At 45.4% G+C, this 24,661-nt stretch overlaps 1 protein-coding gene across 1 annotated transcript in view; it reads left to right on the top strand.

Moving 5' to 3' along the window:
* Positions 1-24,661, top strand: part of spag17 (sperm associated antigen 17) — a 342,330-nt gene that overhangs the window by 202,035 nt on the left and 115,634 nt on the right. The window contains exons 35-39 of the mRNA XM_078559611.1: positions 467-605; positions 6,007-6,161; positions 8,484-8,672; positions 12,852-12,961; positions 23,242-23,372. Coding sequence (XP_078415737.1) covers positions 467-605; positions 6,007-6,161; positions 8,484-8,672; positions 12,852-12,961; positions 23,242-23,372 — 724 coding nt within the window. The remainder of the gene's footprint in view (positions 1-466; positions 606-6,006; positions 6,162-8,483; positions 8,673-12,851; positions 12,962-23,241; positions 23,373-24,661) is intronic.

Below are 24,661 nucleotides of genomic sequence, written 5' to 3'. Positions count from 1 at the left end.
AACCAAAATATCGCGCGAGTGCAGGATGACATTGGGACACTCGCCTGACACCATCACATGCGATTTCGCATCCGATCGCATCAGGCACGCGCCCGCACGCTGACTTAAACATTCGTCCCATGAAGAAGGCATGCGCTCTGGTGCGCTTTAAATATGACACCCCAAGCGAGGAAGCACTAAGGTCACGGCATGGCGGGCAAATCCGAGTCTGCCCGCCAGCAATCTGGAGTGTTTCCTGTGAATGCATTATTAATGAGGCAGGACGCAATGGAAAGGGGACAATGCAGCGCAAAAACATGCCATTGCGGCTGACAGGTGAAACAACTTTTTTCACGCCCTTTACCATACTTAGTGCAAATCTGGGATGATTCCACCCTTAGTGTCAAATGCCATGTCTAATCTGTGGAAATGGCAATAGGGCATACAAGTGCATTTCACAAACTATCAATTTGTTGTTGCAATATAGGTAATGATTACAAGACAAGACAAGGTAGTTACTGTCTTTGGGAGTGGCAGCACTGTAGTGGAACATGCTGATGGAACCAGGATTACAACCTTCTTTGAGGATATCGCAAACACAGAGTATGAGGTGCAACATGAAACTGGTAAGAAAATAAGATATCTAACTGTTACCATTTTCTCAGTTCATCAGAAATGCCTTTTGCATCTTTATCCAACATTGATATGTTACCTCATCCAAATAAGTATACATTTCTGCTATACTTTAGTATTTCCAATGCAATTGTTCAGGTGCTTAAATGTTGTATGAGTAGGAATACTGTCATCCAGACTTGCTTTTACTAGCTGGATAAGTTCCTTCAGCTCTCATGCAACAAAATATTGTACTATGTAGTAGTGTAGCATTCGTCTTGAGGAACGGAAAAACTAACATGGTTCTGCTTACCCTTGTGGACTTCTGTTCCCAGTACTTATTTGGAAATCTGATCACTACAGTTTTCCAACTTCTCTAAAACAGAAAGACCTTGAAGTTTTGCATGCTAGGCAATTTATTTTGAGTAAGATGGTAAATTAGTTCACAGAAGGCCAATAAAAGCAAATATTAAGAACTGAGAGTTTGCAGATCCTGTCAGTTAGACTTGTTTGTGCATGTTTAGGTTTTAAATTTTGGCGACCTTGGGACAAACAGCATGTGCTGACTTTTCTTCGGTAGGTTGCAAACCCAGTGTCAGTCTCATTTCCAGTTTAGGAACCTGGAAGTGGTCATGGTGTGATGTTGGTTGCGTTCTTCCCAGAGTCAGCTAATTAAGAAGTTGTCTCTGGGAGCCCTGTCCAGTTATGGATGGCAGTCAGGTTCCAGTATTAGGAGGTCCATTCAGCGCTGCCCATGGGAAGGGCTGCTAGCCTCCTTCGCAGTGTGGGTGTTGTTGAGGGGCAAACAGCAGGAGAAAAAATGGCGCCAGTGAGGCACCTTCAGTAAGAGGGCAGTGGCTGCCAATACAGCAAGTGCTGCATTAGTAGAGACATCATTCTCCATGAAGAGGCTGCAGTGGCATACCTTTTGCTTAGGAAGACCTGACCCCTGCAAATTATTGCCAGCAACTTAATAAAAGGCCTCACATGGATCGTGGCCTGACCCTCCTGCTGTGACGCAACCTCCGCTTCATTTCTGGACTTCTTGCACAGTGGAGGGTCAATGCCATTGTAAAAAATCCACTCAATTTCCACAAAAGAGGCTTATTTAAGCACCATAATTGCTGCCATGTGATTAACTGTCTGCTGGGAGCACACCTCCAGGAAAAGCACACGAAGGCAAGAACAAGTTGTGGAGCAAGTTCGACATGAGTTGACCACATTTTAATGATTTACTACACAAAGCCAACTCTGCAGGCTTGGAAAATTTAGCCCCTTGTCTCCTTAACCAACGAGATTAAATGATTGAGAAATAAGCATGAAAAACTGAGAAAGTGGGTGAATTAGAGTGGATGAATTCAATGTCAAATCAGGTACAGAAAGAGGAGAAAAAAGATTGGATTATAGGAGATGCATAAAGAGATAGAGAGGAATTGTAAGAAAATGTTAAATTTAAACTTTAGCTTTTTAAAATCTTCAACAATAATTTGAAACCTGTAGTAATGAGATTCCATACTTAACTGTTCATTTTCTGTCATGAAAGGTTGATAGCCATTAACAATTATTGTCTCATTGAAAGGTTGCTTACACTATTTACTTAACTTTCTGTGCACTTTTAATTTTTAATATGCAAATAACAGCAACTTGATGAAATGGGGAGGTTAGAAGTGAGATTCTGTTTTCAAGAAGCTAAAGGCAGAATGGCAGTAATGGGTCACCAATTTGTAATGACTTGCAATTCACAAAACATCTTTACCTCAACACAAGTTGCTGGTTGATTTGCATGTGAATAACTACGGGCATCATTCAGACGCCATTACTTATTCAGCAAATTATGGACAGTGTGTTTTTCGGGCAATTTGTGTCTGAAAATAAGATAATATTCTCAGTTTATGGCAGAATAAAATCTGGGGCTGATTTTTACTGTTTTGAGTCAGGTCGGTGGGCAGAGGGATGGGCAGGAAACACCCATGAGATCACTGTCATGAGGCCTAGGCAATTTTAACTCTCAGGCTTCAATAATATTTTACTGACTGGCTGCCCTACCAATCACACAGAGAATCTGACACCTTGGCCACTTGTTATGCATAATTTCTGGCATAACTCACAAGACAAAGTGGGGATGCATGATTTAAAGCGAATTTGCATGGCCTGCACATATTTTTCATTTCTGTGACAATATCCTAGCTACTGCAAAGAATAGAAGATCTTCCCCAGCTTTTATGATATCTCCTTGGAGATGCTAGTGGACAAAGTCAGGGCAAGGAACAAAGCAACTTTTCCCTAGAAGCCATGTAAGCAACATCACATGTAAACAGCACAATAAAAAAATATAATTCTGCAGATGCTGGAAATCTGAAATAAAAACAAAAAAAATGCTGGAAATACACAGCAGATCAGGGAGCGTCTGTGGCAAGAAACAGAGTTAATGGGCAGAATTTTGCCCTTGGATGGCGTGCGGGCTCCACCAGCTTGGTGGTGGGCAGGCAGCCGACCCCCGCCACTGAAACGGGGCCTGCCGCCATTTTAAGTGAGCAAGCCAATTAAGACCCGCCCAGCGGTGGGGCAAAGTCCTGTCTCAGGGAGAATAGTGACAGTGGAAAAAGCTTTAAAAATAGAAACATTAAAAAATTATTAACATGTCCCCCTCATGTGACAATGTCACACGAGATGGGACATGTTAATAAAGAACACATAAACTTTATTATTTTTGTACAAAACGAACATGAAACTTCATCCCGCCAGTGGATGAAGTTTCATGAATAATCAGAAGCCCGCTGGGGCTCCTGGCCTGCCCACCAGCCTTAAGGTTGGCCGGGCAGGTCTTTAATTACTTTAACTAGCCTGTCAATGGCCTCAATTGGCCATTGACAGGTCAGCGGGCGGACAGCTGATTTCGCTGTCCACCCACCTTCCTAAAAATTTAAATGGCCTGGAATGATGTCAGGGATTCCTCCCATTTCCCCTTTGTGACTGGGTGCCACCCCATAATCACCGAGGGGAAATTCCTGGCCAATGTTTCAGGTCAATGACCTTACATCAGAATGGATGCCAACAGCACACACAGCATACCTGTACCTAGATCCTGTGTTTAATACAGAAAGAGGTTCAATGATCTCAGAAGAGCATTAAGGGTGAGTCCAACTCACAAGACTACGGGGAGAATTTTTCCTATGGCAGGCGGGCTGGCTGGGAGCAGGCGGGAGTGGGCCCAGAGCTGATCACCACCCGCAATCGGCTGTGCACCGCCACTTTACACGGATGTGCCAATTAAGGCCAGCCCAGCATAACACGCGGCCAGTAGCACTCAGCGCTACCTGTGCGGGCGGCAGGAGGAGGGAGAGTCAGGGCCTGCAGCAATCTCCCTGAGGTACGGAGCTGCCTCAAGGATATTGAATGGATTAGAAAACAAAGAACAAAGAGAACAAAGAACAAAGAAAAGTACAGCACAGGAACAGGCCCTTCGGCCCTCCAAGCCCTATTGCATATTGCCCGTCAACTAAAACATTTTGCACCTCAGGGGTCCGTATCCCTCTATTCCCATCCTATTTATGTATTTGTCAAGCTGCCTCTTAAACACCACTATCATACCTGCTTCCACCACCTCCTCTGGCAGCGAATTCCAGACACACACTACCCTCTGCGTAAAAAACTTGCCCCGCACATCTCCTCTATAGTTTTCTCTTCCCACCTTAAATCTATGTCCCCTAGTAATTGACTCTTCCACCCTGGGAAAAAGCTTCTGACTATCTACTCTGTCCATGCCACTCATAATTTTGTAAACTTCTATCAAGTCGCCCCTCAATCTCCGTCGCTCTAGTGAGAACAATCCGAGCTTTTCCAACCTCTCCTCATAGCTAATAACCTCCAGACCAGGCAGCAACCTGGTAAACCGCCTCTCCACTCTCTCCAACGCCTCCATATCCTTCTGGTAATGTGGCGACTAGAATTGCACGCAATATTCCAATGTGGCCTAACCAAGGTTCTATACAGCTGCAGCATGACTTCCCAGCTTTTATACTCAATACCCCTGCCAATGAAGGCAAGCATGCCATATGCCTTCCTGACTACCTTATCCACCTGCGTTGCCACTTTCAGTGACCTGTGGACCTGTACACCCAGATCCCTTTGCCCGTCAATGCACTTAAGGGTTCTGCCATTTACTGTATAATTCCTACCTGTATTAGACCTTCCAAAATGCATTACCTCGCATTTGTCCGGATTAAACTCCATCTGCCATTTCTCCACCCAAGTCTCCAACCGATCTATATCCCGTTGTATCCTTTGACAATCCTCTTCACTATCTGCAACTCCTCCAACCTTGGTGTCGTCTACAAACTTACTAATTAGCCCAGTTACATTTTCCTCCAAATCATTTATGTGTACTACAAACAGCAAAGGTCCCAGCACTGATCCCTGCGGAACTCCACTAGTCACAGCTCTCCATTCAGAAAAGCACCCTTCCACTGCTACCCTCTGTCTTCTATGACCAAGCCAATTCTGTATCCATCTTGCCAGCTCACCTCTAATCCCGTGCGACTTTACCTTCTGTGCCAGTCTGCCATGAGGGACCTTGTCAAAGGCCTTACGGAAATCCATGTAGATAACATCCACTGCCCTTCCATCGTCGATCATCTTTGTCATTTCCTTGAAAAACTCGATCAAGTTAGTGAGACACGACCTCTCCTTCACAAAACCATGCTGCCTCTCACTAATATGCCCATTTGCTTCCAAATGGTAGTAAATCCTGTCACGAAGAATCTTCTCCAATAATTTCCCTACCACTTTTTAATAAATAAAGCAAAAATTTATTTAAACACGACAGTGTCACATGAGTTGGGACATGTTTGTGAAGTTGGGAAAATTTATTTATTTTGTAAAAACTTCAGGAAACCTCATCCCGCCTGTGGATGAGGGTTCCTAAAAAAGGCGAAGGCCGCATGGCCTCTTTGCCTGCCCGCCAACCTTAAGGTTGGATGGGCAGAGTTCTTAACAAGTTTAATTAATTTTGTAACGGCCTTAATAGATAGTTGACAGTTTGGCGGGCGTGCAGCTGCCTCCGGCGTGTGCCCGCCGAACAAAATATCCAGATGACATGCGATGACGTCAGGACGCCCGCCCCACACGCCGACTGGAAGATTCAGCCCTATGAAAGATACTGGATGTGGGAATCCCACTGGAACACTTAATGACCCCAACCCAAGAAAATGTGTTTGGACTGAGCTGGAGCAGATACAGGGCAGGCAGAAACCCTACCCTTCTCAAAGTCCACCCAACAAAGTATAATACCCATCCTGTAAGCTCATTATATTTCTAACCATGTTTAGATTATGAGAATTAATATAAACTTTGGATGTTGAATTACGTTTAAACAGAAATTTAACTAAATTCTTTAAATGGTGCATTTTTTCACAGAGGGAGCCCCACATAATGTGACTAGACATATTAAATTCATAAAGGTAGAGTGTGTGGGATTTGCCACTGTTTTAATGAACTGGGATGACTGCACGTGTACTGCAGTGTTTGGGAACGGTACAACAATCATCGCCAAACCACAGGGGATGTACCAGGTAATATAGCAATGACATTAAGTTTGTTTCTTTTTTTAATATGCGCACTTAACCAAAGGAAAAATTCTATTATTCAGTCATGCTGCTTGCTTTAGTTCCATACTTGAGTGCACCTGAAAGTTCATCATTTATGAAAAAGATAGGCAATGGTAATGTGCACAGTGTTTGTAATGCTTTAAATAATTCATTCAGTTCAACTTTATTCTAAGTGTACTTGTAAGGTCAAGTGATTAGGATATGCTTGACTTTTTTCTCAACTCTCCAAGGCCAGGATTTCCCGAGCGGTGGGCGGGGCACGCTCGCCGACACGTAAAATGACGCGAGATGACGTCGGGCGGACCTCCCGACGTCACACGTCACCCCACGTCATTTCAATTTTCAGGTGGGCGGGGACTCAGCAGAATCAGCTGTCTGCCCACCGACCTGTCAATGGCCAATTGAGGCCATTGACAAAGTAATTAAAGTACTTAATGGACCTGCCCGTCCAACCTGGCTGGTGGGCAGGCCAGGAGCCCTGGCGGGCATTGGAAAAAACATGAAACCTCATCCATGGGCGGGATGAGGTTTCATGTAGGTTTTTAAATTTTTAATAAAAGTGTTAACGAAAGTGATGGACATGTCCCAACTCATGACAGTGTCACATGAGGGGACATGTCAGGGGATTTTTTTTTTCTATTGTTAACATTTTTAAATTTGGCGCTGATCTTCCTGAGGCAGCACTTAGTCACAGGGAGATAAGTGTGCTCTTTCGCACGCATGCGCAAAAGCGCGCACTCTCGGTTTAGGGATTCCCCCACCGCCCGCACAGGGAGCGCATAGCACTTCCTTGTGGACATCACGCTGGGCGGGCATTAATTGGCCCGCCCACGTAAAATGGCGGCATGCTCCCAATCGGGGGTGCCGATTGGAGGCGTGCCTCCACGCACCCATTCCTCAGCTTCCCCCCTGACAGGGGGGCTAATTCTGCCCCAAAAGAAGTCTAAAGGATGCATTGGCCCCAACCTTGAAATTTAAGCATTGTTGGGATAGAGTCATGGCAGACACCATGAGGGCTGCCCTTGGAGCTGCTTTTAGAGTAAAATCTTATCATTCTGCATTCAGATTGTTCTTTGCTACGTATGCAATAATATGCTACATAAAAGGAGAAAGAATAGCTAATCAGGCTGTGGCCTAGAAATTCAGTGGCACTACACCCCCTATATAGGCATCAAATGGCACCTAAGCATCCAATGTAGTGGGTGTTGTGCATTCACATTCTGCACGGAAGTGTACCACCTGCAATATTGATAAAGGCTTTTGCATAAGCATATGCAAATTGACAATCCAACTCATGTTTTAGATTCCTTTTCAAAACTCTTTAGGACTGACTGCAACATGCATCAGGCATGCTTCAGCCAGCATTCTCGGGCACTCAGTAGCTAAACCAGCAGCAATAAAAGGATTACTGGAGGCTGCCCTCTGAAAGGTAAGTTGTAAGTATTTTACTTACCTTATTGCGGAGCTGAGAGGAGCACAGCTAAATTTACAAGCCCTTCCCTAAAGGAAAGAACAGTAAAAACTGGGAAATAAGAGTACTAGCTTGAACTGTTCTTTCCTTCTGGGTTGCCAGCAACTCCTCTCTCCCAATTGCTTCCCCACCTGATTCAGCTTAGCTATCTAAAATTTGTTAGCAACTGGCCACAGCATGTGCCATGCATGATACTGTCAATCTTAGAAGCTTGCCAACCAAACCAGCAGTCTAATTTTTTTCGTGCAGGAGTACTCCTCTGGATTTCACAATAAAATCTGAGTTGGTCACAATCTTGCTTCCCCAAATCAGCAAGCTGCCTTTGGGGGCCACATCTGGTACCCATAGTTCACCAGGAATAAAGAAATAAAGACACTTTGCCAATTTCCCTTGATCCTGCCACTGGCTTCATTACGTGCACGCAGCCTTTCTATGTTTGCATTTCAGCGTACTGCTATGTAATACTTCAGTGTAGCACAGTATCAGACATGATTATGATAACAGAAAAATTAGCACCACCATAACTGGAAGGATGTGAATTTTGATTTATTTTTTCAAAGTACACTTTTTGAGGGTATTTGTACCTAACGTTCTCTGAAAGTGTACCATTTTAAGTGTACATCAGAGTATCCAATGCATAAGTATATTTTTTTCTTTCTCACTTAATCAGTCATGATGCCGTTTTGTTAACTATAGTTGAAGTCATATAAATTGGTGCTCTTTGGATTGGATAAAACAAAGTTCTTCGTGGGTCAGAGATTTTTAAATACTGTAATCTCTGCTGATCTTGCTTTGATTTGCTGTTTGCATTTCAGATTTTCCCAGCAAGTTTTGGATGCCTTTTAATTGATCAGGATGGCTGTGCTGTGTACACATCAGAGACAAATAATATCATAACACACCCAACTATCAGTGATATGAAACTGCAACCTGGTGCCTATTTTATGAGAAGTACTTCACCCGTCACTTGTGAGGTCATGGATCCTGAGGAAAATCATTTCCAGGTCTTGCAGGATTCAATTTTATAATTTGTGCTATAGTTCCAATATTTGTCCAGTGTTGCTCCGCCTGCTCCCACCACATAAAATAAATATTGGCTTCCAGTCCAGCTAGTGATACAGATTGAAATTCTTGTAAAAGAATGAAAGAGGCAAATTTAATAAAAATAAAGGCATAAGACAGAAAGATAATTTATTACACTGAAACTTGAAGAGTGACAGCCTTTAACTAAGTCTTGCATCTTAGCATGACAATGTTGCAATTTTCTGATAGTTCCCTAGGTTATATTTAAATTCTTCCCCCTTGTGTGTGCTTAACGGGCCCTTGCTGACGGGTTTGCAGGCTGGTGAACCCATGAAATTCCCCAACTTCCCTTCCCACCACCCTCCTGCCCACCCTGAACTGCAATTTTAAGGAGGGTGGACATGGCCTAGGTTGGTCAGCCTGACCTTTCCCAAAGTGTCCAATTAATGGCCACTTAAAGACTACTTCCTGCCTGGCTTCCATTTTGAGGCCAGTGGGAGGAAGTCAGGGACAGGATAGAACCCTGCCTGGTTATCCTACTTGGGTGTAGGGTGGGCAAGGCATGGTGCGGTGGGGGTGACCCTCCATCACTGGCCTCCTTTCCTGATCAGGCCCAGCTTCCCCCACCCCGGTTGCTCCCTCCCACCTGAGTGAGTGAAGCTATGAGCAGTGTTATATTGATGATTTGAAGATTAAGGCAATGAAACCAGCTGGAAAAGAATCCACACCCACATGCTGTAAGACGCAGTCATCATCCAAGTTTAGGCTGACAAGTAATGTTCGTGTCATACAGGTGCCAGTAATGACCATCTGCAACAATACAGAGGCTAACTATCTGCCATTGCCATTCAGTGACATTACCATTGTTGAAGCCCTCTGTATGAACATTCTGGGAGTTATCATTGGCCGGAATCTCAACTGTACCAATCACATAAATGATGTGGCTATTAGAGCAGGTCAGAGGCTTGGTATTCTGCAACAAATGGCTTGTTTCCTAACTCACAGCCACCTACTAGGCACATATCAGAACTGTTATGGAATACTTTACACTTGCCTGAATGAGTGCAGCTCCAGCAACACTAAAGAAACTCAATACCATCCATGACAAAGCCTTTGCTTGATTGGTGCCCCATCTACCAGCTTAAGCATCCACTGCCTCTACAACTGCCATGCAGTAGCTTCATTGTGCGCTATCTACAGGATGTCCAGCAGAAAGTCACCAAAGCATCATCAGCAAATCCACAACCTCCACCACCGAGAAGAATATGGGCAGCAGTTGCAAAGGAGAATCATCACCTCCAAGTCACAACCAGACTTGGATAAATTCCGATGTTCCTTCAATGTCATTGGGTCAAAATCCTGGAACTCCCAACCTAACAGAATTGGTCGCCACATGGACTGTAGTGTTTCAAGAAGCTGATCCGCAATAACCTCCTCAAGGGCAGCTAGGAATGGGCAATAAAATAGCAGCCTTGCCGCGATACCCTTATCTCGAGAACAGAAAAATTAAGAAAACAGTCAGGAAGTTTATGAGGCCTTACCTAAAATTACATTGGTAGGAGCTTTGATCAGGGTGGAAGTAAACATATTACAGCAATCTTCCTAATGAATTAATGTCATCAATGAAGCTAAACAGTCCACATCTTTTCACTGCCTGAGCGGCAGTCAGAGAAGTTGATTGAGCCAAGGCTAGACACACAGTATTGGAAGGATGGGTCAAGTATTGCCATTAATAAGCTGAGCAAAATTTTGGTTCATCCAGGTCTAGCTGTCAAACAGTCAGAGTGGAGTCTGGGAACGGCAGCTTGTATTTATGTTGCACCTTTAACATAAACAACATCACAAAGAGATACAATAAAATGCAGGACACTGATCCAAAGAAGGAATTATTAGGAGGTGAAGGGGTGGGGGTAAGGATGGATGCACAAGAGATAAGAATCAGAGAAATGGACAGTTTATAAAAGCAAAATACTCCAGAAATCTGAAATAAAAACTAAAAATGCTGGAAATTCTAAGCAGGACTAGCTACATCTGTGAAGAGAGAACCAGAGTTAATGGGCTGAATATATTGGGGCCCACTGAAACAAGCATGCTGCAGGGAGAGCCTGAAGAATCAGGCGGGAGTACCAACATTCAATTGCTGGCACTGGGAAAATTATCCCCACATTAGTCGGGGGCAGGACAGACCCAATGTGGGAATCCTGCCCCAGCAGGATACTGATCAGGTTCATTAATGAGCCACTTAAAGCCAATTACCCCTCAACCCATCGGAATTAATGGTGGTTTAGGGATTTATGAGAATTGCGCAGGTCTTCCGTGGCACCTGAATGCTGCCTAGCAAATCTAGGGGGAGAAACCCCTCGCTGATGGGCACTTTGGTGCCATTCAAGGGAGCTGGTATCGGAAAGGGGAGGCCGCTAAAAACCACTTCCATGTCCTTGCATCCAACCCCCTCCCCCACCTCATGGCAACCCTCTCACCAGCAATCCCCTCCCCATAACCATGATCCCGCTCCACTCACCTGTTTCCGATGATCCAGCATCAGTCTTCTTTGTATTACCAACAGCAGCCACTGCTCCCGGTGGCACTGCAGGCCTCTGTTTGATCTGCAGCTCTTGAGGGCGGGATTTCCACTCTCTGCAGGCCTTAATCGCATGGGATGCTCAATGCTGACCTGTTAAATGCCTGAGTGTGATAGTGCTAGTGAAGAGGATAGCTATCGACTCCAGAATAATATCAGTAGTTTGGCTGAGTGGGCAGAGAAGTGGAAAATGGAATTCAATCTGGAAAATGTGAGGTAATGCATTTGAGAGAGCAAACAAAGCAAGGAAATACTCATTAAACGGGAAGCTATTGAGAGGGGTTGAAGAAGTGAGAGACCTTGGAATGCATGTCCACAGATCCTTGAAGGTTGCAGGGCAGGTGGACAAGGTGGTCGAGAAAGCATATGGAATGCTTTCCTTTATTGGGTGAGGTATTGAATACAAAAGCAGGGATGTAATGATGGGACTGTATAAAATGCTGGTTAGTCCACAGCTGGAATTTTGTGTACAGTTCCGGTCACCACATTACAGGAAGGACATAATTGCTCTGGAGAGAGTACAGAGGAGATTCACAAGAATGTTGCCAGGGCTTGAAAATTGCAGCAATGAGGAGAGATTGGAACAGCTAAGGTTGTTTTCCTTAGAACAAGGTAGGCTAAGATGTGACCTAATTGAGGTGTACAAAATTATGAGGGGCCTAGATAGAGTACACAGGAAAGGCTTGTTTCCCCTAGCTGATGGGGTCATTTACCAGGGGGCATAGATTTAAGGTGATTGTTAGAAGGATTAGAGGTCACTTGAGGAAAAACATTTTCACCCACAGGGTGGTGGACATCTGGAATTCACTGCCTAAGTTGGTGGTTCAGGCTGAAACGTTCAACTCATTTAAAAGGTACTTGGATCTGCATCTAAGTTCTGTAGCCTGCAAACCAGGTGCTGGAAGGCGGGATTAAATTGAGCGGCTAATTTCACTTTTCTCTTTTATGGCTGGTGCAGACATGATGCGCTGAATGGCCTCTTTCTGCACCGTAACTTACCTATGGTTCTATGAGTGCACTTAAATTATGTCCGGCCTCCTGCACAAAAGCGATGCAGGGCTCCCAACAATTCTCCAACCGTTTGGCTGAAACTAATTTGCGCCCAGCGCTCCAGGCTGATGACCCTCATCTGACCTTTCAATGACCTGTAACGTTAATACTGTTTCTCTCTTCGCAGATGCTGCCAGAATGGAGAGTTTAGGTAGGTTGTATGGCTTTAGGAGTAAGTGACACCACAAGAGGTTTAGACATGAGGATAAGAATTTAAAATTTGAGTCATCAGGAGAAACAGAAATTAATGCAGGTCAGTGAGCTAGGTTTAATTGATGAACAGAACTTACTTCAGGATAGGATGCAGAGATGGTTAAAAGAAAAATTCAATGAGTTTTTTTATTATGAAAGGTTATGAGGAGTGACCAACTCTAATTTATCATGAATAAATGTATATAATATTTATATTAAACTGTAGTTATATATTCAATGTGTTAAAGCTATTATCAGTAACACGTACAAATCTATCTGCAGCATTGCACTGGGACTTTACAAGGATGTTTCAAGTTTGTTTATTTTTATATACTAGGTCCTGGTGGATGGAAATACATTTGTTCTCACTCACAATGGCAGTCAAGAGGGAGAGGAAGAAGATGCTTTACTCCTTGAGCCCATCACTTATAAAGAACATGCCCCAAGGTTTGTTATTAGTTTACAGTTGTTCACAAAAAATATGCGTTAAACAATCAGTCAGTGCTTGTCAGAGATAGATTCATAGGGCTGAATTTTCCCCCCGTTGGGGGGGAAGTTGATGGGCGGGTGCGCTTCCGATTGGCGCCCCCGATTGGAGGTGCGGCGCCATTTTATGTGGGTGGGCCAATTAAGGCCCGCCCAACGTGATATCCACACAGAAGCGCTATGCGTTCCCTGTGCGGGCAGGGGGGGGAAATCCCAAAATTGAGAGTGCGCTGTTTTGCACATGCACACGAAAGAGCGCACTCATCTCCCTTAGGCTAAATGCAGCCTCAGGGAGATTGTCTGTAAATGTAAAAAAGACAAAAATAGATAAGTAAAATTTCCCTTACATGTCCCCTCATGTGACAATGTCACATGAGTTGGGACATGTCCATAATTTTTACACAATCTTTATTAAAAATTTTTAAAGCCTACATGAAACCTCATCCCGCCCGTGGATGAGGTTTCATGTTTTTCTCGTTCCCGTCGGGGCTCCTGGTCTGCCCGCCAACATTAAGGCTGGACAGGGAGGTCCTTTAATTACTTAATTGACCCTGTCAATGGCCCCAATTGGCCATTGACAGGTCGGCGGGCGCACAGCTGATTTAGCTGCGCTCCTGCCTTCCTAAAAATTTAAATCAGGTGTGGTGACGGCGGGAGTTCCACCCGACGTCACAGCATGTCATTTTACGCATCGGCGAGCAGGCCCCATAGGGTGGAATTTTCTGCTCCGGAGACTAAGTGTGGTGGCAGGTGGGAAAGACAATGCAGAACCTGCCGGCCGTCGTGAGTTTCCGTGCAAGGTTGTCCGCTTTTCAGCTCATTAAATATGCATGAACACTATGCATGTTGTATCTTGTGGCGGGACAGGCTGGGAGTTGTCCGCCCTGCTGTTACCTCATTTGATCATATTTCCAGGTCCCATTTTTAAATTGCACCTGCACACACGTCACTCTCTGCAGCCCAAGACTTGTTGACCAGTAGAATGGCCCCTAACAGAATAAAGCACACAGCTCCGAAGTTTAGCGACACCTCACTGGAGGCACTCCTCCAGGCAGTGGAGAACTGGCAGGACATACTTTTCCCCGGTGATGGGAGCCGAAGATCCACCAACCTCATCCAGCAGTGACTCAGAGGATGAGGAAGCACAGGGCAATGATGATGGGCAGCACGCCGACCTGCTACTACACCAAGGAGGCAGGGACACCCAGGACACGTTAATCCAACGAACCTTCAGCTAGCTCCACACACATGGATCAACAGGACCAGCATTGCCTGGCACTTCCACACATGCCACTTAGGTGCTACATCTTCCACCTCATCAGCTACAACTAAGGGCTCAGTACAGAAACATAAATGTCCACTCAAACACTCAAGAGATGTCTGTGAAACATACAGATGCAGCACAAAGGAAACACCCTCCGCCATGGTCAGAAAAGTGGACTTTATTCCCACCAAAATAAACCACAAATGTCGCTCAGATGTACATAATGATCTATCCCCTAATCTAGTGCCAACACAAATTCACCAATGACAAACCCGTGGAGTGCCTAACGTGCCTTCTGCTTATGTTTGCGGGTGCTACGTCTAGGTGCCGCCCCATCACTCGGAGTGGCTTGTGAGACAGCCTGCTGATTCTGCTGTCCTGTTGGCCTAGATGACCTTGGTGGCCATCCTCTGGCCCGTGGAGCCTATGATGGCCCCGCCTGGGAGGGAGTGGCCGGTTCCAAAACTGGCACCTCCCCAGTTGTCGCAGCCTCAACGGATGCAACAGTCACTGGCAGAGGGGCGGAGGAGCTGCCCCCCGCATCCGGAGCGCCCTGAGAGGAGGTCGCAGCGACGACAGGCAGCTGCGCCGACATGAGGTCACATTGGACCTCCCTGCTCACCGCAGATGAATGGGCACCGAGTGGTGACACTTGGTGCCCAGCCACATTGCAAATGGCCATCTGTGGCCATTAGAGCTGTGAGGGCTTGCAGGTCAGAGCGTAACCCAATCAGAAGATTCTCAATCCGATTGAAGACTCCATGAGAGTCACCAATCTCTCAATGGTGGAAGCCTGAAGCTCTGTCCTGAGGTTCATGTCTTCACTGACACTCTGCCTGGATTCCTCCACCACAGAGACCAACTGAAGCACACCCTCATGCAACCCTACCAGATTCTCCCGCGCACCCTGCCGCTTGTGCTGTAGCTACTGCATGGCTGACATCTCCAGAGGCACATCATCACTGCCCGACTCAGCATGTGCCTGGTCCCCTGCAGTCCTCCGGCTGCTGGCACCATCAGCACTATCTGTCCGTGCCATCTCCTCCAGCGATTGTGAAGTGCCCTCTCCACTGTGTCCTGGGACACCAGCCGACGTCATAATCCCCACCGAAGTGTTTGTCGCTACGCTGGTGCCTGGCTTGCTGAAAGGGTGATGCTGAAATTAACAACAAGGACAGTGCATCAGTTAGCGTTCAGTCAGTAACACCTTTCATCCCTTTCCACCCCAGCCTCATAAGTTGCTCATATGAATCTAAGGAGACGAACATTGGTGGGGTGGTAAATAGTCAAGAGGAGGCCCAAACATTACACGTGCATACAGACAGGCTGGTCAGATGGCCTATGGAATGTTATGTGGATAAGTGTTCGGTTAAGCACTTGGGCAAGACAAGCAAGGTACGGGCATACATGAGTAATGGTAGGACCGTGGGAAGTCACGACAATTACAGGGACCTTGCTGGGCAGACCCATTAAGGTAGCAGAACAGGAACATAAGGCGCTTAACAAGGTCGAAGCCAGAGTTGCCTTTATTAGCCGAGGAATAGAATGTAGGAAAAGGGAGGTCATGTTGCAAGTGCAGAAAATGCGGTCGAGGCCACACCTTCACTTCTGCGTTCAGTTGTGACCAGTGCTTCATGGGAGGGATGGTATTGGAGTGGGGAGAGTGCGGACATTCCTGACCTGGATGTATGCTGGCCTGGAGAGTTGGAGTGATGAGGAAACATTGCATACACCTGCGACATTTGCCGTGGAGCACAGGAGATCGATAGGTCACATTATTGACCTTCATACCATTATGAGGGCAGAAGGCAACATTTCCCCTTGGTGCAGGGATGACTAACGTGGTGGCATTTATTTAAGCTGAGTGCCATGAGGTTGACAGGTGAGGTGCTGAGGACCTTACGGGCAGAGTAATGTGGGACGCACTGGCTGAAAGGGTGGTGGAGGTACCCTCCTAAGATGCAATAAGTCTTTGGATGAGCAGCAGCGATGCCATGGCATATTAGGCCATGGAGATAGTGGTCACAAATGGGATAAGGCGACTTTGGAAGGTGCTAGAGACGCACATCCTCAAGGGGCCGAGGGACCTTTGTGTATGACCCACATCTGACTGTATCAGTCTGTGAATGAGCTGTGTTGCTGCATTAAGGATTGCAGCAACCATCAGTGCTTTGGATGGTGGGGAGACAGAGTGGATGGGACTGTGGCCCTCAAATACCTGGCCGCTGCACCCCAGCTTCGCCGACACCTGGCCACCTGCCTCCTCCCCAGCTCCATGGCCTGCTCCTCATAAGTGGTGAGGTGCTGCAGCACGGCGTGCCCACCACCAGTCCACTGCCGCTCCCGCATATTGCTCTCAGTTTTTGCCTGCAGAACATGGAAGAGCATTTATTGGGGCTGATCGCTCACATACTCTGCACGCGCACGCCGCACCCCAACCACAGTGGCCCATCTGAGGCCAACAGCGGCTCCTGTCCACACTACTGGTGATCAGTCCCCAGAAGATAGTACGGCTGGTCCCAACCCCCTCCCCCAACGGACACCTTGGACACATTTGACGTCCATCACTTTGAATAACACATGGGTCTTAGCACCCGTGGCAAGGAGGCGCAACTAGGTGCAGCGCCGAGGCCAGCAGATGGCTCTTGGCCACGACACCTTGAGGCTCCCCTTCCGCCATCTCATCACCATCAATGAGACATGTGTTGGAGTTCTGGGTATGTTTCTAGCTGCCTCCCCTGCAGGTTGCCCCCAGACTACTCAAATGCGACAAACACCAACATATGCTGCAGGGAGAACCCATCTTCTCCTCAACCACTAAGGCTGATGTAAGTATGGTCACTATCTGTTTGCCCACCCAGCATGCGCCAAATGCCCAATGCAGTAACAACACTAAGATGGGGGGTGGGGGGGAGCCTCAAAGGCTAAGGCTACTTGCTGGGTAAAATGGCCAAGGCTGACATGGTGCTCACCCTTCCAGAGCGCAGCAAATTATTGAAGCGCTTGCAGCACTGCGTTCCGGTGCGCCGCACAGCATCATGGGAGCTAACAGCCTCCGTCACCTCCTGCCACGCCTGCCTGGTGACATGGGGCACCCTCCTCCTCCCATCCTCCAGAAACAAGATATCCCAATGGTTGGACACCTCTTCGAGGAGGACAGCAAGGCAGGCATCTGAGAACCGAGGGGCACAGTGGCCCCCCCCAGCTGGCCCCCCTCCTCCTCCTCCTCTGCCCTCACCTCTTGTGCTGCCCGCTGACTGGCCATGGTGAACAGCCTAAAGGAGGTTGCCTGGCCACTCTTTATACCGACTGCTGGTTCCCCATTGGAACCGGTGGTCTGAACACGCCCGCCGCTGATTTAATTTTCCCGATGAACACGGGAGTTGGAACCCCGCCGGGCGGGCCTTAATTGACCTGCTCGCGCAAAATGACAGAGCGGCCCGATTCGGCGGCGCGGATCGCCCACCCGCTGCCAAGTCAGTCGGACCCGCCCGCCCATCAAGCGCAAAATTCTGCCAAATGGGTCTCGGAGTCTGTACATAGTGGGCTGGATTTTCAGCTCGGTGTGTGGGCGCACAAGTGTGAAATAGTGCACGATGACATCGAGCAAGCATCCCGACGTCATCGTGCAGTCGTGCGATATTTCAGTGGGTGGGTGCACGTGGGATTCGGCTGTTAAGCCCATCAATAAATTAACTAAAGTGAATTTTTCCCTGCCCATTCAACCTTATGGTTGGTGGGCAGGCGAATAGGCCAAGCGGACCTTTAAAGAAATCTCATCCAAGGGCGAGATGATGTTTCTGATGTTAATTACAAATAAAATAAAACATCTTAGAACTTTTTTTAAACATGTCCCTGCTCATGTGACTATGTCACATGAGGGGACATGTTTACCATAATTTTAAAATCTTTATTTTTAATGTTAGAAATTTTCAGCTCCCTGGGGCAGCTCTGTTCTTGCCTCAGGGAGCTGAAGTAATCCTGTTCAGGCGTTGGGGTGCAGGGAGTGGGGGGAGTGGCAGTGCCTCCATCAACAGGTTCCTTTGAACATTGGCACCCTCCCTCCCTCCCTCCCTCCATGAAAGGGAATGGCCCCTGCAGGGAAAACCCTCCCAATTGTGTTTCAGGTAAACCACAAACGATGGCAGGTGTAAATCCTACAGATGGGTTTTGTCTTGCTATGTCCACTCAAGGGGGTGGTTCCCACCCATGGTTATCCAAGCAGGAATTTTTGGAGAGTTGAGACAGAAATTGCAAAAGTCATTTGACCTTTGGCAGCCACCTTAACAGCCTTGTTAATGTCCATTTTTAAATAAAAGACAATTCCAGAATATTATATACTGAATGCAGTCATTGTTTAAAGTTATGGGGGCAAAACTTTACGTTCCCCCGATGGTGAGTTTGTTGGTGTGGCTGTAAAATTTCTCGAATGCCCCCCCCAGCCCCCCGTGTCTTCCTGCCCATCCTGACACCCTGACCTCTCCACAGTTTTACACTGGGAAGAGTTCAGGGGTAAGTGGAAGCCTGAAAAGTAACCCTGTTCAGGCATTGGGGTGTGGGGAGGGAGGGCTGGGGGGGTGGGGGCGGGGCGGTACACGGACAGTGCCTCCATCAGCAGCCTCCTTTGAGCATCGGCACCCCCCCGCCTCACCAAAGGGACTGGCCTCTGCAGGTACTCCCTCCCCCCCTGACCTCTTCACCAACACTCCCATCCACGTCTGCCCACCCCGCCCTGAGACCTCCAAAACTTAACTGGCTTAGGCTCTGGGGACTGCTTACAGTCCCATTCCTGTCCATTGCAGCTTTTGGCACTGCAGGGTCTAGAGAGCTGCTGGCCAATCTCTGAGGTGGGGCTTCCTCCCAAGTGAGGGGCGCAAGTCCTGCCTCCAGCTAATTAACACTAGTTGGAGAATTAAATGGCTGCGGGGCAGGCAGAATCTGTGGGGATGCTGACTCCTTAGATGGCAGGAAGGCAATCTCCACCATACTAAAAATCCTGGCCATGATTATGACATGCCTTCACTGAGCATGACATCAAAAAAAACTCACTCAAACACAATTTGTCTTTAACCAATCCACACTGCCTTTCTTTAATTAATTCACCCTTGTCCAGGTTAATTTTGTCTGTTTGACTGTTAATTTTATCCAGGATTATCGTTGTTAAAATCTTTCCCACCACTGAGGTTAAACTGCCTGTCCTGTGGTTGCTGAGTTTATCCTTAGAGTTTTTTTAGAACAAGGGTATAACATTTGCGATTGTTCAATATTCTGACGTTCTCCCTTAACCATCGCTATCATTATTCTAAGATTTTGATAATGCTACTAATTTTTAGGGTTTTATGTTGGTCTAGATTGATTTTGTCTTAACCACCTTTTGGAAAGTTCAGCTTGAATTTCTGTTCGTGGGACAATTTACAGTTAAGGCAGCTGTTGCAAGGAACTCTTGTAGATGACTTCATTACTTTAAACGTACCAAAAAGTCTGAGTTCAGTGAATTGTATTTGTTTTAATTACACTGTACAATTGAGGGCTTCTTTGTCCACTTTGAAGAAATAGGCTTAAGTTCAGCAGCTTGAACTTAGTGTGACACCCCATCTTTAATTGATTGATTAATTGATTGCCCAAATCTATAGGTCAGGACTTCTGTATTAGAGGAAAACCTTTCTTTCCTGACATCATGGTAGGAAGTGTCATTAACATTTGTTCTTAATGGCTTTAATATCTGTGGGACTTGGGTTAAAATATGTTGATGTGAATGTTTATGATGGGTTACATCGTTGATAAGAGGATATAACTGCTCTGTATCTACAAGGATGTGTCATTTGTTCACAATAGAATGTACCTCTGGGGGCCCAAGGGATAATGGATGGACATTTGTCTTCAATCTACATGATTCTAGTTACAGAGTGGGGTGGGAGGGGGAGTGACACCAGATGACCCTCATCTGATACCAATGAAAGAGGATAATCTGAACTATTTCCAAATAAGGGGTTGAGGAACAGTCAAAATAAGGGATAAAAGTTGGAAAATCAAAGTCTTTGTTGGCACAACTTGACCATGGCATTTGTGGCATGATTCTTCTGAGACATGTGGTTCAACATTACATCACTTCAGAGACAGAAGAAGAAAGGCATCACTTGTGCAGGCAGCACTCAAAGAATCCTAGGGCCTTGAGGAATAAGAACCATCCACGTTGTCTTCACTGTTTTTTTGTTATGTCTACGTAAATTCTTGCTTAATAATTCTTGATTCATAAATAGTAGTTAGTAGTTATTCGTACCTTATTAGGTCAGGCACAACTGAGGACCCCATTGTCATAAATTAAGAAATCTGAACTTAGATCTTTTACGTAAAAAGGTTTTATACCTCAAAACCCCCCAAAACTCACACTATTGCTTTCCCAGTCTTCCTCCTACTCACTGTTCCACTGAGTCACCTGTGGTGCCATTGACTTGACTCTAGCTGCATTCCCCAGATGAATCATCACTCTCACCAGTAGTCAGAACTGAATATCGGTTGGAGAATGAGATGCACCCAGGGGACTCCTCCACTGCCTGCCTGGTCCTCCTTGACTACCTGGAGGTCGGCCATTCCCTCCCTGCCTGCACACCCTGGAACTGTGAGGTGGCCACCTGTAGAAACATGCTAAGCATGTGGCTCTTAGTATCGCAGATGTGCCAGCTGCCACCCAAGGCCTGAAAACCAGAGCCCAAATTCCTCCAGGTGATGATATTTCCTGCATATGTGGAAGTGTCCTGGAGCTCCTTTATTGAGCAGGATCCAGATTCCGTGGGACTCAGGACCCTGCCCTACCTCTAATAACTTGACTGTTTATTAAGTTGAGAATTAAATTTAAGACTCCAACCATTCACCAATTAGCTTCTTCCCTTGTGCTGATGCCACTTTATTTTACTGGGAAGTTTACCTAAATATTTTTACTTAACTCTTTGTTCTGATTGTCTAGTTCATGATTCATGTGTTTTAGTATAAAAGTTTTAGTTTTAGAAATTAAAGTTTAACTGTAGAAAATAGGATAAATGCAATTAAAGCAAGCTTGAAGCCTGTTACATTTAAAAGATTGGAGCCGTGATGCTTTAAGAGATTAAAGTTGTGAAGGTAAGATAATTAAAATGCCGGGCTTTAGAGATTGCCAAAACATCTGAAGAAATGGAAGGTCAAAAGGTGACCCATGTTTGTTTAATAAAGTCAGAGGTGATAAAGCCATAAAACAGCAGGTGGGCTTACTTGGCTGGAGAAATTGTAAATGAGGAATGATTAGCTGAAAGGTTACATCATCATGGAGATTGATGGAGTTTAGGGAGGCTGCCTGGTTTCAATGTATCTGGATGTTTACTGGGAGAGGTTTTTAGTTGCAGTTTGGACCTCATGGTTTGCAGCTCACTGAGATGTTAGCCAAAATAAATGACAGATAGGCCTGCTCTGTAAGCAGAGTAAAACCTTAACTTCATTGCCTGCTCGGGAGGCAGGTGAGGCTTAATCTCAGTTTGAACCTTGTGCGGAACAGAAGCTGAAAGGTTGTCTAGTTTGAAGCTAGTGGGTGAATCTACAGTGGGCCTCATGATGTTTTTTAGCAAAATAAAGTAACCAACAAATTAGCTTGGAAGTATTGAAAAGTAACAAGAACAAGACACTGAAGCATCTACAGTCAAGAGAGGATGAGTGAAAGTTTTACCTCTGAGAATCACTGGAGCTGAGGAACATTCTGCAGAGGACTTATTAGTGGGCCCTACAAAAGTAAATAACTTTAAGATTGATGTGCCCTATACAAGAATCCTTGGAGAAAATAGGAGGTAAGCCTGAGCACATAACATGTATTGATAAAAATCATATTGTTAAGTTAATAGTGCTTGTGTTATTTAATACTTTTATATATGATAAAGTTTTTTTGTTTAAAAAAAAGTGAAACTTTATGGTGTAGTTCTATTGGTTAAAATGAGGTATTCATATTTCTCTTTAAATGCTACTGGTCCCGAACCGGATCATAACACTCTTATTAGCTATATGTCTAAATATCATATCAAAAGAGCAGTTATCCATGAAAGCCTGTAGATAAAATTGGAATATTGAAGATATGGCTCAAATAGCTTTTTCTCATTCTTGTTTTTCTTATGTTCAGTAGCTCGTAGATGGAATCTAAGTTGGGCCTGTTAAAAGTAACTTAACACTGAACTGAAACAGGTTATTTAGTGTCGCATTCACTGGTTGACCAGGTTACTGAAGTTGCAGTACTGTTTGTCTTGAAGATTGCTTAATTTAAAATTCTTATGAGGATATTTAAACTGTAATTGGTTGATTATCTTTCATGTAAAGACATACTCCTCTACAAAGATAAATATAGAACATAGAAATAATTTTAAAATCACAATGGGATATTTGTATTTGATATTCGTGGTTAATTTGAATAAAGCAAAGCTCCATGATTTTCATCTGGATGTTTCTTTTGATTACTTTTTTGAAGATGTATAGCTCACTATTTCCTTGCAACTTCCTTACTCTTCCAGGCCATGCACTACCAATGACTAAACAGTCGGATGGCCTGGAGCAACACTGCTTATCAGCTGTTAAAAATATTTGATAAGCCAATTCTGTTTGTTCCTTCCATTTTGGCACCTCCCCACTGCTGTGTGAATGAGATTTACAATTCAATAATATTGAAACTGAATATGTGACCCCACTTTTGTAACGATTCATGTCAGTGTACCTGCGTCATTACATTACTAGCACTTTTAGGATTGATAAAAACAGAAAATGCCAGAAGTGCTCAGCAGCTCTGGCAGCATCTGCGGAGAGAGAAACAGTTGCTTCCAGACCTGCCAAGTATTTCCAGCAATTTCTTATTATTTCAGATTTCCAGCATCTGCAGTATTTGGCTTTTGTCACAGTTATAGGTACTGTGCTTCAAGTACCCATTGATATATTTATGTATGATATAACATTTCTTTGTTGTACCTGCCAGATTTTTTATTTTGCGTGCTGATGGCTCAGGGACTGAACTACTTCGATCTAGCAAAGTAGAAGAGTACTTATATCAAGCATACTCAAGTCCAGCTACTGCAGTTCTGAAGGAACAACTACCAGAATTTCCAGGTCAGAAGGCTGGGTGACCACAGAAAAATGTGGGGGTTGATTTGAAACGCATTACAATAACAAAATATCTCAACCATGATTAACGTAATAGTAATTTTGACTGCAACATCTTTGAGTACCTTGATTTTCTCCTTCCCTGCATGTAGGAGATGCTTCTACAAGTTTCTGTTGATTTGTGAATTTTGTTCTTGCTACAATATAATTTTATACTTTTCTTTATATTCATGAAGATGATTTTTACTTTCCATCTTATTGTCTTCCCTCCACTATATACCTCCGCCATGTTAACTAATCGTTTCATTACTCTTGACCAATCTAGAGTAACTTGAGTTTCTGCCATCAATGTTAAGTAATAGAACTTGTATTAAGGTGGTGGGGGGGTGGGGAGAGAATTTTAAGAGACACCCCCTGCACATATGACGGGCGGCTTTTTTATCGCGGCCAATTATGAGTTTTATCTTTGGCCCACTCATGAGGGGCAGTTCACCTCATTATAATATTTAAATCAGGCTCCAACAATGCAGTTGGAAGTCTGATTTAAATTTACCACGAGCCTGATGGGGAAACCTCGCAGTAATATGAATCTGACAGCAGCCACTTCAAGCAGGCTTTTCAGAGCACCTCATATGGACCAAGAGAAACAGACGGTTTCCATCCTTGGCCCCTCAAGTAATTGTTCTGCTGTGATAAATGACCCTCCTCCAAGCGCCCGCCTCCCCCCCACCCAAACCTATAACCTCAAGGCCGCCCTCCCAATTGCCAGTTCAGTCTCTCTCATTCCTGCCCTTCAATCTCTCCTGTCCCATAGGTCTGCAGGTTACCGGTCGCAGAGACCACAGAGCTTTGATCTGATTCCTCAGGGTAGTGTCCTAGACCCAACCATCTTCAGCTGCTTCATCAATGCCCTTCCTTCCATCATAAGGTCAATTGCACAATGTTCAGCAACATTCAGGACTCCTCAGATACTGAAGCCGTCCATGTCCAAATGCAGCAAGACCTGGACAATATCCAGGCTTGGGCTGACAAGTGGCAAGTAACATTCGCGCCACACAATAGCCAGGCAATGACCATCTCCAACAAGAGGGAATTTCACCATCGCCTTGACATTCAATGGCATTACCTTCGCTGAAACCCCCACTATCAACATCATTGAGGTTGCCATTGACCAGAAACTGAACTGGACTAGCCATATAAATACTGTGGCTATAAGAACAGGTCAGAGGCTAGGAATCCTGTGGTGAGTAACTCACCTCTTGACTCTCCAAAACCTTTCCGCCATCTACAAGGCA

The sequence above is a fragment of the Cetorhinus maximus genome, chromosome 16, assembly GCF_964194155.1.
Source record: "Cetorhinus maximus chromosome 16, sCetMax3.hap1.1, whole genome shotgun sequence".
NCBI classification, from domain to species: domain Eukaryota; kingdom Metazoa; phylum Chordata; class Chondrichthyes; order Lamniformes; family Cetorhinidae; genus Cetorhinus; species Cetorhinus maximus.
This window is presented reverse-complemented; position numbering and strand designations above follow the sequence as displayed.